At 45.5% G+C, this 15777-nt stretch overlaps 1 protein-coding gene across 6 annotated transcripts; it reads right to left on the bottom strand.

Annotated features, from left to right (window-relative positions):
- Positions 1 to 6441: 6441 nt before the first annotated feature.
- CIRBP (cold inducible RNA binding protein) lies at positions 6442 to 15271 on the bottom strand. 6 transcript variants are annotated; one of them, XM_069102019.1, is made up of 8 exons: positions 15249 to 15271; positions 11965 to 12073; positions 11734 to 11840; positions 10229 to 10367; positions 10047 to 10131; positions 9713 to 9777; positions 7000 to 7178; positions 6442 to 6614 (listed from the first exon to the last, which is right to left on the bottom strand). In XM_069102019.1, exons 2-7 carry the CDS (start codon positions 12065 to 12067, stop codon positions 7174 to 7176), a joined length of 504 nt encoding a protein of 167 aa, XP_068958120.1. In that variant the 5' UTR covers positions 12068 to 12073; positions 15249 to 15271; the 3' UTR covers positions 6442 to 6614; positions 7000 to 7173. The 6 variants fall into 6 exon arrangements, with proteins under 6 accessions (XP_068958120.1, XP_068958119.1, XP_068958118.1 ...); XM_069102018.1 differs by having other exon boundaries at positions 9713 to 9780; XM_069102017.1 differs by lacking the exons at positions 6442 to 6614; positions 7000 to 7178; positions 15249 to 15271 and adding an exon at positions 8425 to 9255.
- Positions 15272 to 15777: the final 506 nt, after the last annotated feature.

The raw sequence follows: 15777 nt of genomic DNA on the forward strand, positions 1-15777 counted from the left end.
CTCTGGGTTTTAACACAATCAATTTGAAAACCAAGCCAATACAGGGGGATCTTTATATTCCATTACTATCACATAGAGTAGATTCTTAGTTATCTTCTTTGTTCTAGTATCACAAGATTTAGAACAAGTAGGAACCTTAGCGGTCTGATTCATTCCTCTATTTATTCATTCTTTAAAAAGTTTTTACAGGGGGGCGGCTAGGTGGCGCAGTGAATAGAGCACTGGCCCTGGAGTCAGGAGGACCTGGGTTCGGATCCGGCCTCAGACACTTAACACAAAAACTAGCTGTGTGACCCTGGGCAAGTCACTTAATCCCAATTGCCCTCTAAAAAAAGCAAAAAATAAAAATAAATTTAAAAAAAAGTATTTACAGGGGCGGCTAGGTGGCACAATGAGTAAAGCACCAGCCCCAGAGTCAGGAGGACCTGAGTTCGCTTCCGGCCTCAGACACTTAACACCAACACAAAAAAACTAGCCGTGTAACCTTGGGCAAGTTACTTAACCCCAATTGCCCTCCAAAAAAAAAAAGTATCAGGGGAGGAGAAATAACACATGCACAAAGAAGCAGAAGTGATCACTGAGACACTCTAGTGAGAGAAGAGGGCCCAGGGCAGGGTCCTGTGTTACCCCATGTGGATGATGGAAGGCAATATGAATTTATTAATCATCTATTGTGGGCCACGCACTATGCTAAGTGCTTTATAAATATTATCTCATATCAACAACCCAGGGAGGTAGGTGCTATTATTATCCCCATTTTACAGTTGAGAAAACTTAGGCAAGCGAAAGTTAAGTGACTTGCCCAAGGCCACAGAGCTACTAAACATGTGAGAGCATATTTTGAAATCGTCTTCTTTTTTTAAAAAATGTACTTTCTTTTTTTTGGCTGGGGGGGTAGGGTGAGAGTGGGCAAGGCAAGGCAGTTGGGGTTAAGTGACTTGCCCAAGGTCACACAGCTAGTAAGTGTGTCAAGTTTCACATTTGAACTCAGGTTCTCCTGACTCCAGGGCCGGTGCTCTATTTACTGTGCCACCTAGCTGCCCCGTTAAATCTTCTTTTGACCCCAGGTCCAGTGTTTTATCTGTTAGCTTCCTAAGTAATTAATAAAGCATTTATTAATCCATCACTATATGCATTGTTCTGAACTCTGGAGATACAAATTAAAAAGCTAGACAGTCTCTGCTCTTAGAGAACTCACATTCTCATTGAGGGAGACAAAACATACAGGAAGGTACATGGACAGGAAATCTAGAAGAGCTTACTGGTCCTAAAAACCAAGAGGATGGCAAGAGCCAGAGGTCCTTTGAGTATATATTGTCAGGTCAGAGGGTGGTAGTGTGGGGCTCCAGAGGGCACAGTGTCAGTAAACATAGTAAGGGCCTGGTTTCTCCCATTATTGGAAGGATTATAGATGGTAGGAACTCCCTGATCATCCTAGTGGGGAGCAGAGGGGGCAGAGGGCAGCAGGGATCCTAAAAGGGGAGGGAAGGAGTGATTGCATCCAGCCAGGAGAGGAAAAAGGGATAGGAGCATTGGCAGAAAAGCCAGGAGAGGGAAGGGCTTATTTGCCTCCCATCTGGCCTGGGCCCACCAGCCCACAGTACCTGATCCAGCAAAAGAAAGCAGCTAGCCAGATTAGAAGAGAAAGAGAAAGACGAGAATCTCCAGAAGAGGGGTTTTGGTGTCAAACACTGAGGATGGAGAAGAAGCCATGAGATTGGGTAGAGTGGTAACCTTGAAGAAATCAGTTGAGTTGAAGGATGGGGCCAGACTGCCAAGTGGAGGACTGAGAAATGAAGGCATCAGCACAGATGGTTTTTGCCCTTGGGCTCTGGGACATATAGGATAACTTGATGAAATGTTAGTTAAGCAAAGACCAAGGATGAGGGTGACATGGGCTGGTTTATAAGGAGCAGGAAAGGAGGGAGCAAATGAAAATGAGAAGGGATAGTTCCAGGGGTGAGCCTCTGAAGCCTCTTTTTTCTCAGTAATGTAAGAGACCAAGTCCTCTGCTGAGAGAGGGGACAGGTGTGGAGGGTTTGAGAAGAGATTTGGAAGACCTGCTGTGGGAACTGCTATCTTCAATTAGGGAAGAATAATGTTACCTTTCTGCAGCAAGGGCTTGGTTGAGATTAAATTTAGATTTGTTGGATGAGACTGCCTACCTGTGGAGGAAGCCCAACCCCTTCTGAGGTCTAGGTTATTACTTGTGGTACTTAGTACCTTTAAAAAGGGGAGTTTTCCGCTAAGGTTAACTATGCAGTTTCATTTGGGAATGGAGCAAATGGAGGCCAGAGCCTCTGGCACTGAGGGATAGGGGAACTGGAGAAACCTTAGGGCAGAAAGAATTGTTTGGGGGTTAGGAACCAAGCAGAGATAGGCATTAACTCCAATCAGAAGAATTTCAGAGATCCTGGATCATTGACATGGAATACTTATGGGTATAACTACCTGTGAGTGGCTGAGCTGGAGAGGAGCTGTAGGAGAAGGTAGATGAGGCTGATAAGCTCAGGCCAGAGCATTTAAGGGAAAATGAGGCTTGGGGATGGAAAGAAGACTGAGCCAAGTACTGAGAAAAGAGGTAGCTGGAGGCCAGTGAATAACTGCCACCAGGACCTGGATAAACTGATATATCTGGAAGTTATTAACTTTAAATAAGTTGATTTACCATAGCAGTGGGAAGGGCTAAAAGTGGCAGTGGAAGGAACAAGGGGTACGCCTGCTTCTCCTGGTCCAGTGTGGGGGAGTAGGTGGGGGGGGTAAGGTGGGTGACAGGTATATTCAGTACTGGAGAAGATGACTGGTGAGGATGCTATTTTCTGGGTGAGATCAGGTTTCTTTGAATGCCAGATGGAAGGACCTAGGATAGAGTTTTTAAATGATAGAATGTGGGTTCTGGGATTGTCCTAGAACAATGGAAAGGGAAGATCAGTCATGTGGCGGGGCTTAGGTGGAGTAGAAATGAAGCACTAGGAAAGTAGGGGTAGTGGGGAGGAGGGTGGCTTTGGCTTAAGAATTAGGCAATTTTTCTGCTTGCTGGGTTTGAGGGGAAGTGGGCTTTGGCTAGCTATTGCCTTTTGATTGGGAATCTCAAGTTTGGCACCATCTCCTCCCTCTCTTCTTTGTCCAATCTATACCCTCTGGCTTCCCTATAACACCTACTTGGCAAGCTGCCCAGAGAGAAATAAAAAAGCATTTGAAGTAAAATTCAGCTGGAGAAACCTAACATATCTTAACAAAACAACCACCCCACAGCACCAGACTATCTGTTTTTTTTTTTTTTTGCCTTTTGGAGGGCAATTGGGGTTAAGTAATTTGCCCAAGTTACACGACTAGTTTTTTGTGTGTGTGTCTGTGTGTGTGTGTTAAATGTCTGAGGCCGTATCCGAACTCGGGTCCTCCTGACTCCGGGCTGGCGCTTTACTCACTGCGCCACCTAGCCACCCTCTGATTTTGTTTTTGAGTCACTTTCTCTGATAGGTCCTCACTCTCTGATCATCAATCCTGAGTGCTGAGCATTTCCACGGAATACTCAGGCATTTACAGATTGGTAGGAGATGCTGAATTGGAATGTCCTCCAGCACACCCTCCATTAAACCTAAAGGAGGGAACAGAAGATTCTGGAAGTTTCCCTAGGGCACCGGTCTGACACACACGTTAGAGTTCTTTTCCTATGGGATTTGTTGAGGTGGCAAGGGGTATTACAAATAGGGCACAGAAAGACATACACCTTTGTTTTGCAGTAATCTCCCTTGCTTCTACTAATGCAGGGGTTTAGAGGACCCCCTTGTGTTATGGATCCCCTCAGGCAGTTTGGTAAAACCCAAGGACTCCTCAGTATTTTTCTAAATGCAATCTCATTTTGCTGCAAGAATCCATCTGCCAGGTTTTCTTATCTCATCATCACTCTGCCATTCTCTTTAGACACGATTACTGGAGGGTGGGACTACGAGCTCCAGATCCTGATAAAGAGGGTTTTTTTCCTCCTTTTCCCACCAGCAGCACTGCTTTTTGGACTTCTCTGAACCTCTCCATCGTGGCCCCCACCCAGGTACTTTCTCTTCCCCCATTAGACTGTAAGCTAATTTTTAAAAAATTTCATATTTGGATCCCCAGCAATTAGCACAGTGTCTGGCACAGAGTGGGCACTTAATAATTTGGTATTGACTATACATAAAATACTTAGGAAATACAAAGGAAAACAATTACATTGAAATACTCCTTTCCTATCCAAGTTTATAGCTCCCTTGGGAGTCTATGTTCCCCAGGCTGAGAATGATACCTAGGACTTACTCTCACCATAACAGAACCTGGGTTTTATTAGGCTGTCCCAGGGGGGTGCAAGTTCTAGCAGGTGCTATATAAAATCAAGCTGGAAAGGCTTTAGGAAGGATTGAGTCTGTCTTCTGACAACCAGCTTAATTTGGTGAGGAGAGACTCATCAGCAGAGGGTAACCCTTCAGATGAGGTATTGAACAAAATGAACACACAGGAAAACATTTGTCAGGGCCCATGTAGTGAACACTTTATATACTTCGTTCTCTCCAGATTCAGTTTCCAGTCTTGGGTGTCTGCCATTTGCTATGACCTGGGCAAGTCACATCACTGAAGTCATACCAACTTTATCTCAGAGCACAGATATTTGATCACTCCATAAAATACTACACAATTCATGAATTCATTGGTAGAGGAAAAAAAACACAATTCCCAGAACCGATGTTGGGTTTCATATTTAAAGTGTTGGCCCAAACCTTTACAACCCTACAGCAGTCAGAAGGGCAGACACAATACACATCAGGAAACAGAGTTCAGTCAAATTGCTTGCCTAGGTCACAGCTCATTTGTGGCAGAGAAAACTAGAACCTCAGTCTCAAATCCAGGTCTGTACTTTTTTTTTTTTTTGAGTGGAGAGGAGAGGCAATTGGGGTTAAGTGACTTGCCCAAGATGACATAGCTAGTCAGGTCTATACTCTTTAAACCAAAAGTCATAAACACTCTCAATATTAAGAACTTCAAAGACAAGAAGTAATCCCAAGTCATCCATTTATTTTTGGCAGTACATTGACACTCCTTCAGTTGTGTGCACTAAAGATCATTCCCTAAGTTTTACAAGGAAAGGGAGACAAGACTGGATTCTCCACCAATCCCCATAAACCTCCTCCCTCCCCACCAACATAGACACACCCAGTGTGTTCTTAGGTTTTACCTATAAATCAGGAACAGATTTGCTTAAAGTACCTATGGTACTTTATATATAATATATAACCTATCCAGAACTCATTTCTGGAAGCAACCTAGCAACTCCAAACACTTCAGAGCTTTGGTCATCCCGTTTACCGAGCCCAGGCTTGAGACGAGTGTCATTCTGGTGGCAAGGCTCTCCTTTGTGAAGGGACCTCCTTACTTGACATAACTCTGACAATCTTGGGTCAACAGGTCAGAAACAAAATGAAGTTGTGAAAGGCAGATGACAAAAATCACATGACAATAAATGGCACAGTAAAGTTACATCATAGCTTGGTAACTCACAATGGCCCTGGTTCATTAAAGTGAAAATCTCCCTCATTTAGCACAAATCCACACCTTACAGGAATCTCATACTGAACCTTCTAATTATAATTAGTCTCTGCATTAAGACCTCAAAGGATGGGAATCTGCCTTCTAACCATCAATGATTTCCTTATTTGGAGACAAACTCTGCACCCTTCCTCACCCCATCTGAGTCCAATTCTCACTTAATACCCTAACTCCAATTTGACCTCTTCAGCACCAAAGGGTTTGTTTCCTTGATAGGATTTTCCCAATCTCACAGTACAGTACAGGGTTGGTTGATTTGTTATTTTCTTCATCTCAACTTTCCCCACTGATGATTCAACATATCAAGGGTTGGCCTATGAAACTAAATGGGAATTTTATGGAAGCTGCAGACAAGTTAGTTTAGAAACTCAGAAATGCAGTGTATAGTATTATATATTTACACATTTTCCTGTAATACTATAATAAAGATTTCTCTGATACAAAGGGAGGGTGAAGTTTTTCACATGGATTTTCCAGATCACAGGAGATACCACACCCCTAAACCCCCAGAGAGTAGGGTAACTATAGCCTGAGTTTATGGCCAGGCTAACACCCCAAAAGGCCGTTTGGCACGTGGACTTTAAACTAAGAGTGACAAAGCTCTTTGCTCACAATCATCACCTTGGGAGGTAAAACAAGTGCTATGTTCAGCCAAGCTAGGAGAGGATATTGCTCAAGGTCACACAAGATGCCCAGACAGTGGTAAAGCTGGGTCTCCTACCCAGCACCAAACCATCCTTGGCAAATCCCATGCTGCAATTCAGGTCTGGTTTAGGTGATTCTAGGGGATCAGTTATGTTCCTCAGTACCTACAACAAAACAGGACTATCTTTGGCTGAGTAACATACACCACAAATTCAAAGGTTCTTATATCCATTTTGAACCATTTATTCTAATCTGATTTTCCAATCTCAAATGAGTTGTTACAGACGAATATTTTTCTAATAGTTTTATTCTTCCAACCATATTTTAATATACACAGGCCTCAATCTCTGAAGTGCAAGTCATAGCTTAATTTTTGGTCTTCTCTGAAGTTCCTATTTAAAGAGAAAAAAAAATGAATGAGAAACTTGAGTCAGGAGAGAAATCCATTTCCTAATCTTTTGAAAGCTTCTTCCTACCAAAAGCCCTGTGAGGGGAGGCTGATATTATGATTATTCCACCACCATTTTACAAGAGAAGACTGGGACCGTGATCTGCCTAGTACATGGCTACTAATTAGTGGAATTAGAACTGGCCCTCCTTCAATCCCCACAACACTACAGAGGCCATGAGAACGAAGATTGGTCACTAGACGAAGATTTAGCTACTAAAAGAAATGCAGAAAACAATATTCTCTCTACTTCCAAAACCATTCACCAAATTCCTCAGAGCTGGACATGGGTTCTTAAGAAATTAGCTCCTCCATACTGGCAGACTTACATTAATAAGTTATCCAGGTTAAGTCTCAAGTTCTCCTGCCTCCCCAGGAAACCATTCCAGGTAAGGGAGTGAGTGCTCAAGCACAAGCAGGCTTCAGTGGCTGCCTCTAGGGAGTCCTTAAGTCAGACACCATGGTCCTTGGCCACCTTCCTGGGTATTATTGCTTCACTTTCTTCAACCTGTCAAAGTAAATGGGCGTTATTAACCCCATCCACACCAGGGCTCTCATATGCCCCTCCCCACCACCCCAGAAACAGTTCACATCATTTACAAGGGTTTCACAAGCCATTCACTGAACCCATCACATCACAGAAGCACAGTTGTGGGCAAAGGTTTCCAGGGTGGCTGATATACCAGCCAGTGTCACATTTCATCCTTAAGCAGAAACAGTTAAATCACTTCTGATATGGCTGCTTAGGGAGAGTGTGGGCTATGGGGAAAAAATGGCAACAAGGAGATGGCAAAGAAAGCTACACTTAAGTGAGTGACTTAATGAAGTCTAGGAAGATTCTCAATAGATGAATAAAAATCCAAAAGGCAGGGAATTCAGTTGTTTCCAATCTTGCTTACATACCTACTAGCAAGACATGACTGTGTGCCCAGTTCTGACCCATGGAACGAAATATCTGTGCCACACACCAAGGATTGCAATAGGCATGATTTTAATTTGCTTTTTTTTCTCTTGGTTGACTTAAAATAGTCAAAAAAAGGAACATTCCACAGGCACATTAGACTTTCAAATGAGCTCTCAACAAGAGGAAGGATGCGGACATGAGCAAAAGGGAGTTACCTCGAATTACAGGACTATTTCCACATATGAACTAGCCAAGAAAGCAGCCTTCGTCTCAGAGGTTTCTCTGTTGGGAGGCACAACACTTCTTTTCTCCAGGGACACTGCAGTTTCCATATGCTAGCAGAGAATTCTTAGAACTTGTAAGGCAAGGACAAAGCTAGCTAATAAGTCAATTTCTTTGTTGTTGATTTTTCCTTGTCTATCTTGGAATACTGTGCTACTCCAGTTATCACAAGACTTTAGATTCTAGACTAAAATTTGTCAATGTTTTGGTACAATGGTTACTGTATTAAACTTGCCACCAGTCCTCTGGCTTCCAAATGAGTCAAGTAACAAATTCGATTACAATTAAGGCTCCCCTATTCCACGTGTCTGACCATGCAGACGACAGTGCAACAGGTCGTCATCCTTAAAAGAGTGAAGTCATGTTTAATGTACTCAAATGCCAGGACCAGCATGAGCTCAAGATTTCTCAGTTTGGTTTCTGCTGGTCAGAAGTTTGACTCTCCCGTCAGCCAACTCCTCCACCTACACTCTCTGCCCTGTGGTCTGCTTTGTCACTTGCTGTCAAAACGTCAGACATCCAGCAAAGGGGTGTGTTGTGCATTGAAAGGTAAATGTCAGGAGCACAGTTCATTTCAGACGGTCTTTTAATAGGCTTCGTAAAGCCAAAGAAAACTGTATACAAGAATTCCTTAACCACTTCAAATACAATATCAATGGAATATGCATACTTCTTCCAGTAAAAAAAGGACAATATAAATAAACATTTTCAAGAACCTCTTTTATGGAAAGTTTGCAAGTCTATTTCTGGGTAATTTACAGTATACAGTAAAAATACCTTTATGCAGAGTGAACATACAAGCAGTTTCTCTTTAGATATACCAAGGTGGTCTGCCTCTCCACAAACCCTCACGGCTGCATTCCTACCTTGCTACACTAAAGGAAGGTTACAAAAAGTTGAAGGTAACGCACTTAAAAAAAAAAGCCAAACCTCCACAGCTTGTTCAGCTTCCCGTGAACATTGAATTTAAGGTCCTTTTCTAGCTCAAAGAAAACCGAACCAGGGCCCCCAATTTCACAAGTTTTTGTTGTAAAAAGAAAAAATTTAAAAATTAAAACAAAACCAAAAGAAAAAAACAACAAAAAAAGAAAACCACCACACCTTGGCTCATGATGAAAAGAAAAAATAAAATCCGAAGTGCTTTCAAAAATGCTTAAAAAAAAAAAAACACTCGAGAACAGACAAGAGCTTTCTTAAAAGAAAAGTCTAATTAGGCCATCTCATGTCCGAAGCTGTCAGGCTGTGTTTGACAAGATCAGAACTGATAATACTACAAAAGTGAATACAAGTAGATGGGTACTACACAATAACGATTCAGCGAAGCTCCAAAAATCTTTATAAATACAGCCATTGGAAGGACGATCTTGATTCAGGAAGGATTTTTACTCGTTGTGTGTAGCTGAGGACAAGAAGCAGGCACAATTGTAAAGGCACTGAAGCACATGACAAGTTGTAGCATTTCACTCCCCTGAATTACTGCGGAGGCTAGGCCACTACATGACCCTAAGGAGAATTCCCCCCCCCATGTCTAAAGCGTGTCAGGACACTCCGAGGTCTGCATCGTTAGGAGGTCAGAGAAGGGGACACTAAAGATGCTCTGCAGCTTCAACTAAGGCCTACACATGCATTAACACTAAGGTCTTTTTTTCTTTCTTTCTTTTTTTTTTTTTGCAGAAAATGGTTCCTCGCACCAAGACCTGACAGAATGGACTTGTTCCTTACGGGAAAAGCACCGTGATAAGGTCTGAGCGTTGAGAGCCTTAAAGTTACTTCCAGAGATCAGTACAAGGTCATGGAACCAAGATTCAGAGTTCCCACATACATTTGGCGGCGTTCCCTTTTGAACCAGGACTTACCATAACTGTCATAGCTGTCTCTGTAAGATCCTCCTGAAGACCGGTCACCGTAGCCTCCTTGACTCCTGCTGGGAAATCACAAGTGGGCAAGGGTGAGTTGTTTTCTTAAATAGTTAGCTGCACAGGGACAGGGGGGCACCTTCTGCACACCTACATTTCTTCACACAATCAATACCAGCACCAGGTTATGTTCTAGTACTGAGAGTCAATGGTTTCTTAGTTTAGAAATGAAAATTTATTATTTTTAAAATATTCTTTGTATTTATTATTATTATAATTCAGAATTAATTCTGAAGTATGGTAGAGTGCCCTATTTAGAGGCCACCATCCTTACCTGCTGCTGTAATAGTCTCTGGAACCTCCATATCCCCCGCTTCTTGATTCAAATCTGCTCCCCCCATAACCGCGGTCTCCACCTCCTATGGTACACAGAAAGGAAAGGGTGACTATCAGCACCTGCAGTTAAAAACACACAAACTGACCAAAACAATTTCATCCATTATTTCCAACACTTACCTCTAGAAAAACCACGGCCTCGACCCCGGCCTCCACGGAAGAAGCCTCGGCCACTGGATGAACCTCCTCGGTACCCACGGGACCGATTTTCTGATGATTTGCCTGCCTGGTCAACTCTAATCTGCCGCCCATCAACAGACTGAAAAGCAAGTATTTTGAAAGATCAGCCTTAACATATACAGACATGCAGATCTGTTAACTCCACTCTTTCATTTACTTTTAGCCTCTTCTCCTCTATTGGGTCACTTCCTACTGCCTACAAATAAGCCCATGTGTCCACAATTCCTGAAAAAAATCCTCATCTGATCATCCCCCCTCCCCCTCTCTCCTGTCCTTTTTGGCTAAATACCTTGTAAAGGCCATCTACAATAGGTGCTTCCATTTTCTCTCCTCTCACTCTTAACCCTTTATAACATGGCTTCTAACCTAATCATTCCACCAAAACCGCTTTCTCCAGTTACCAATGGATCTAACTGCCAAACTCAATAGCCTTTTCTCAATCTTCACTCTTCTTCATCTGTCTAAACCTTGACATTGGGGATCACTCTCTCAGGTATCATTCTCTCCTCCTACCTCTCTTGGTCTTCTCTGCTAGATCTTCCACCAGATCACCCTCTAATTATAATTTGGTGACCTCACCAGCTTCCATTTACTTAATGACCATCTTGTCTCTGTGTTGACAAATTGTCAAATCTACCTATCCTGCCCCAAATTCTCTGCTGAAAGAACCTTGTAATTGATGGTCAAGACTCCTAGATTCTGGTCCTAGCTCCATTATAACTTTTTTATCTTTAACAATTCACTCTGAGACTCAGATGCTTAGTTGTAAAAGGGAAGGTAGTCTTTCAGATTGCTTCTAAGGTCCTATTAGGATCTTAATTATTTATTAAGCACCTGTGTGCAGAGCACTATGCTTGGGAGAAACAAAGTTTGGATGGACACCATTCCTGTCCTCCTGGGAAGTATAAGTCTAGTCAAAGGATAAACCAAGTATAATAAAAAGGTATCAATTACTTAAATACATAAAAATAGATCTCAGAGAGAAATCAAAAGGCTTCTTATAGAGAATGAGTTGGGTCTTAACATGGGAGAACATTCTTGTCATAGGAACAGCCTGAACAAAGGTATGGGAGGCAGGAGAGCACTGGGGGCGTTTAGAGAAAACAAAGAGTAGGCTAGTTTGGCACATGGTAGGGAAGTAATATGATATTAATGTTGGAGTGGCAACAGATGGTACAAAGCCTTCAATGCCAAACCTTAAAATAAAAAAAATTTATACTTTAATTGGTAGGCAATAGCAGACCACAGAAAGCGTCTGAGGAGAACAGTGATGTAACCAGAATTATGCATAAGTAAGTTTAGTGGCAGCAAGGGAGAAGTGAAAGCGGAGGCAGAAGACAAGTGCAATACTCTGAGGAGGTGGTAACTGAAAGCCTAGATTAAACTGTATCAGATGTATCTGACATCAATCAAGCCATCAAGAAGAGAACCTTGCTAGCCCTTACCTTTCCATTCATGGCCATCATTGCATCTTTAGCATCATCTATGTTCTCAAATGTAACAAAGCCAAAACCTCTGGATCTCTGAGTTTCCCTGTCTTTCACAACAACAACTGGAAGGGAAAGAGGCAGTGATTAATCATTGTAAAAGAACTGAGCCAACATCCCCAACCAACCCCATCTCCAAATTCTCAAGCAAGTGAAATTCTGAAATATAGAAACTCGATCCAAACTTACCTTCAGCAATCTGTCCATACTTTGAGAAGACCTGTTCCAATGACTGTTCATTGGTATCAAAACTCAGTCCACCAACAAAGAGTTTTCCTTCATCTGATGCCATCTTGACCTAATAAGAAAAGAATTCTTTTCAGAGCCAAGCTGCTACATTTCCACCTACTTGTTAAACTCCCTCTTTAGAACCAAAACTCCCAACATCTAGGGTGTTGGCTTGTGCAACACTGGGGTCACAACTCCTGGCCTTAGATTGTAATCCCTAAGAAACTAACCCTCCCACCGCTCAAAACCTAGGGAAATTTGTTTAAGAAAAAAAGAGGGGTGGGCTGGAAGAAAATTTGGGTGGGGCAAGAGGGAATCAGTGACATATCAAACACACAGAAATCTAGTTCACTCAATCTCAATATGGGATCTATGCCTAAATTCTGTCGGGTTCATTCATTAGAATGTCAGATATTATATCAAGGGCCCTTTCCCAGCTATGATAGGGCAAAAAAACAAACAAACAAACCTGGGAACAGAAGTGGGCTTTTAAAATAAACCAAGTCTCTTGGAGTCTGGACAGAGTTCTCTTATTCACTCCTCAACATAGCATTAGTGAGCATTTATTTAAAGTCTTAAATTGTAATATAAGGTTAGAAAGGGTTCTTCAAGCAACTAACTCAACACTTTAATTTCAGATGTGCAAAGTGAAGCCCAGAAAAAATTAAGCAATTTCCCAAGGATCTTGCAAGTGTTTAAAAAAAGCAGAAATGGAAACGGATTAAATGGCCTCTGAAGTACCTTCTTATTCCTAAACTGATAACTAGGATCCCATGAGAGACTGTCATGGTATAGTGGGAAAAACAAGGAAATTAAAATTCAGGAGCCCGTAGGACGGCTTTGCAACGCAAAGAGGCGTTAGATTATTTAATCTACCCCCAAAGTGCCTTCCCTAAAATCACCTAATAAGTAGGACCCCAAATTCAGCACTGTCCCCACTCCATGCTAGGTTCAACACCAATGTTACCTTAGGGAACAAGTCCCTTCCTTCTTTGGGCCTAAGTTTTCCTAAAAAATTAAACCTGCCGTTAAGTGCTGCACATGGAGCGGACCCCTCTTTTTAGATCTTTTTCAGGAAGCCCCATGGCACTTTATGGGCGGGGAGGGGGTGTTACGGGCAGGTTTTCATTTGTCCGGTCCGGAAGTGACCACCTGACCTCGAGGTCGCTGCTTTGGGGTTCAGCTGGCTGGGGCAGGGTGGGCGGGGCACCCAGCAGGCCCGAGGTGACTCAAAGCAGTCTAGGGACACTCGGTCTGGTGCCTCAACACGCCGGGACCCAGCCAGGAATGGGAACGGGGCACCTCGGGGCCTAGCCTGCTGCCCAAGCCAAAGCAGCGCTAGTCAAGATGGCCGCCGACCACGTGGCCCGCAAGACACCAGGTGCACTTTCCCCTGCCGCTGCCCTAAGCAGTAGCCAATTCTTGGGTTCCCTCGGCATCCCCTTAAATCAGGGCCCCTCTCTCTTGTTCGTGATACAGTCCAACCAACGCCTCCCAACCTCCTCTTCCTGGCCCTCCCCGCCCCCCCCCCCCGGGGGCAGCGGCCGCCTCCTTCTGCGCATGCGTGAGAAGCCCCCCGCCTCGCCTCCCTGCGCCATTCCATCCGGGCATCTCCGGCGGTCCCCGCCATTTCGCTAGGCGCCCGCCAAGATTCTCGGCCGCCATTTTGCGGCAAAGCCGCAGAGAACCCGCCTGCCCTGACGGCCCCCTGGGACACAGCAACGGCAGCATCTTACTTTGGCTGTTGGCCGCCGCCGAACCTACCCTGACCCAGCGGGCGGTCCGGTCCTGCCCACAGCCCCATCCCAGGGGGGCGTGCCGGTGCCTAGGCCCGTCTCCGCCCAGGCGCTGGGCCGCCCGTCTTCTCCTCCCTCTTGCCTTGATTCCCCTCCCCTCCAGACCCCGACCACCCCAGGCCCTCCTAGCTCCGCAGGCTCGACCAAGTGGCCGGGGGCGGGCTCCCTCACCGGTGTGTTGGATGGGGCGGGAAGGATAAGCGGTATCAGCAGACACACCAGAGCGACCTGAGCCTCCTAACGGGAAAATGAGCGGCGCGCCCAAGAGCTCGGCCTTATATAGTCCGCCACGAAGCCACGCCCTATGGCCCCACCCCCCCCAAGCCCAGAGGGCCAATCGAAGGGGACTAAATCCGGACACTGATTTATATTCATGAGCTTCGCCGAGCTCTCTCTCCCCCTTTCAGCCCCTCCCTGCTCCTCCGAGGAAGTGTAAAGGGATTGGTGGGGACCATGCCTGCCGCTCGTCCGCAGTCCCCCTCCCCTCAGGGTGAAGAGGCCTCTAACCCCAGGCTGCGGAAGAGCGGGGGCGAGAAGACAGGCAGGCGATTGGAGGCGGGGCTAAAATCACGTCCCCTTCTGGGAGCTAGAGGCGGGGCTGACCCAGTTTGGCGCGCTCTCCCTCCAGCATTGCGGCGGCCGAACAAAGGAACTGCAGTGAAAACGGGGACCGCCCCCGCCATTATGGAGGCCTGGGTCCCGCCCCCTCCCGAGGCCCCGCCCTCCGGGGAAATCGTCTCAGACGCCCCGCCCAGAGAAAACCGAGCTCCGCCCTTCCCGGTCCCTACTCCCAAAGCCTGGGAAATCTGAGCTCCACTGCTTCCCCCCCTTCCCGCAAGGCCCGCCAACGCTCGATACTTTGTGGTTACGCCTGGCAGATCTAACCTCCCTCCCTCCGCCCCCTGCTGAGCCCCTTACTCCGACCTCCCGCAATGCGCTAGGGCCCGCCGACACCCCCAGCTCCTCTACCCCAATCTTCCCCAATTCTTAAGGGCCTCTCGAACCCCACCAAACCCCCTGCCCCGACCTCCCGCAGGTCGCCCCCGCCCAAGCCTGCTAATTACTCCCACTTTCCCCCTCCAGGGACTGTCCCAAGTCTGCCAGGGCTCAGATGCTCCCCGGGTTACCCTCCCCCCACCCAGCCTGTAAATCCAACCGCACACTCAACCCACCTTGTAGCTGTTGCACACTCTGCATTCCTTCCCACCATGTCCTGGTGGGCTATAGCCCCACAACCAAATCACCCATCTGTGGCCCAAGAGTTATTCCTCCCTGTTCATGCACACACCCACACTTGGTCCCACACATTTACTGCTGCTCCCCTCCTCCCCCCTTCAGCCCACGCAGCAACCCATAGCCCCACTGGTCAATTACCAGGGACCCAGGTTCCTAAGCCAGGTGTCGTCTATGACCCTTCCCTCTTCTTCATCCCCACATCCAATCACTTACCAAATCCTGCCATTTGTACCACTCCCACATCCTGCATCCGGCCCCTTTTCCATCTCTCTCTGCATCCCCAGCTCTGAATTCTGTGCATGTAAGAGTGCTCCATACTGTGTGTGGAATTGCACTGAATTCCTACAGGCCCCCACCCCCACAGCTCTAACTATTCTTAGCAGCACCATGCTCTGTGACTCTACCATCCACCTGTCATGCATAGACGCAGCCCTGCTGGTAATAAGTTTCGGAAACCGCTTTATTTAAAGTCATTTTGTCATTACCTATTTTAATAGACCTGTGTATTCCTCCTTGCGAGGTGGAAATGATCAGCATCTACAGATGACACGCAGATGTGGTGCTCTCTCTCTGCAATTTAGGAAGTCTTGGGAAATTGGGCATCTAATAGTGTCAAGAGGCCTTCCTGCATCAGTGTTGAGACCTCCATCTACTATACCATACTGGTTTTCTGGGAGACCAGGAGCCAGGAAGACCTGAATTCTAATCTTGCTTCATGCTTAGTAGCTGTGTGTGACCCTGA

The sequence above is a fragment of the Petaurus breviceps genome, unplaced genomic scaffold (genome assembly GCF_028583685.1).
Source record: "Petaurus breviceps papuanus isolate PSGF00001 unplaced genomic scaffold, PetGlider_PUasm1.0 523, whole genome shotgun sequence".
Lineage (NCBI taxonomy): Eukaryota > Metazoa > Chordata > Mammalia > Diprotodontia > Petauridae > Petaurus > Petaurus breviceps.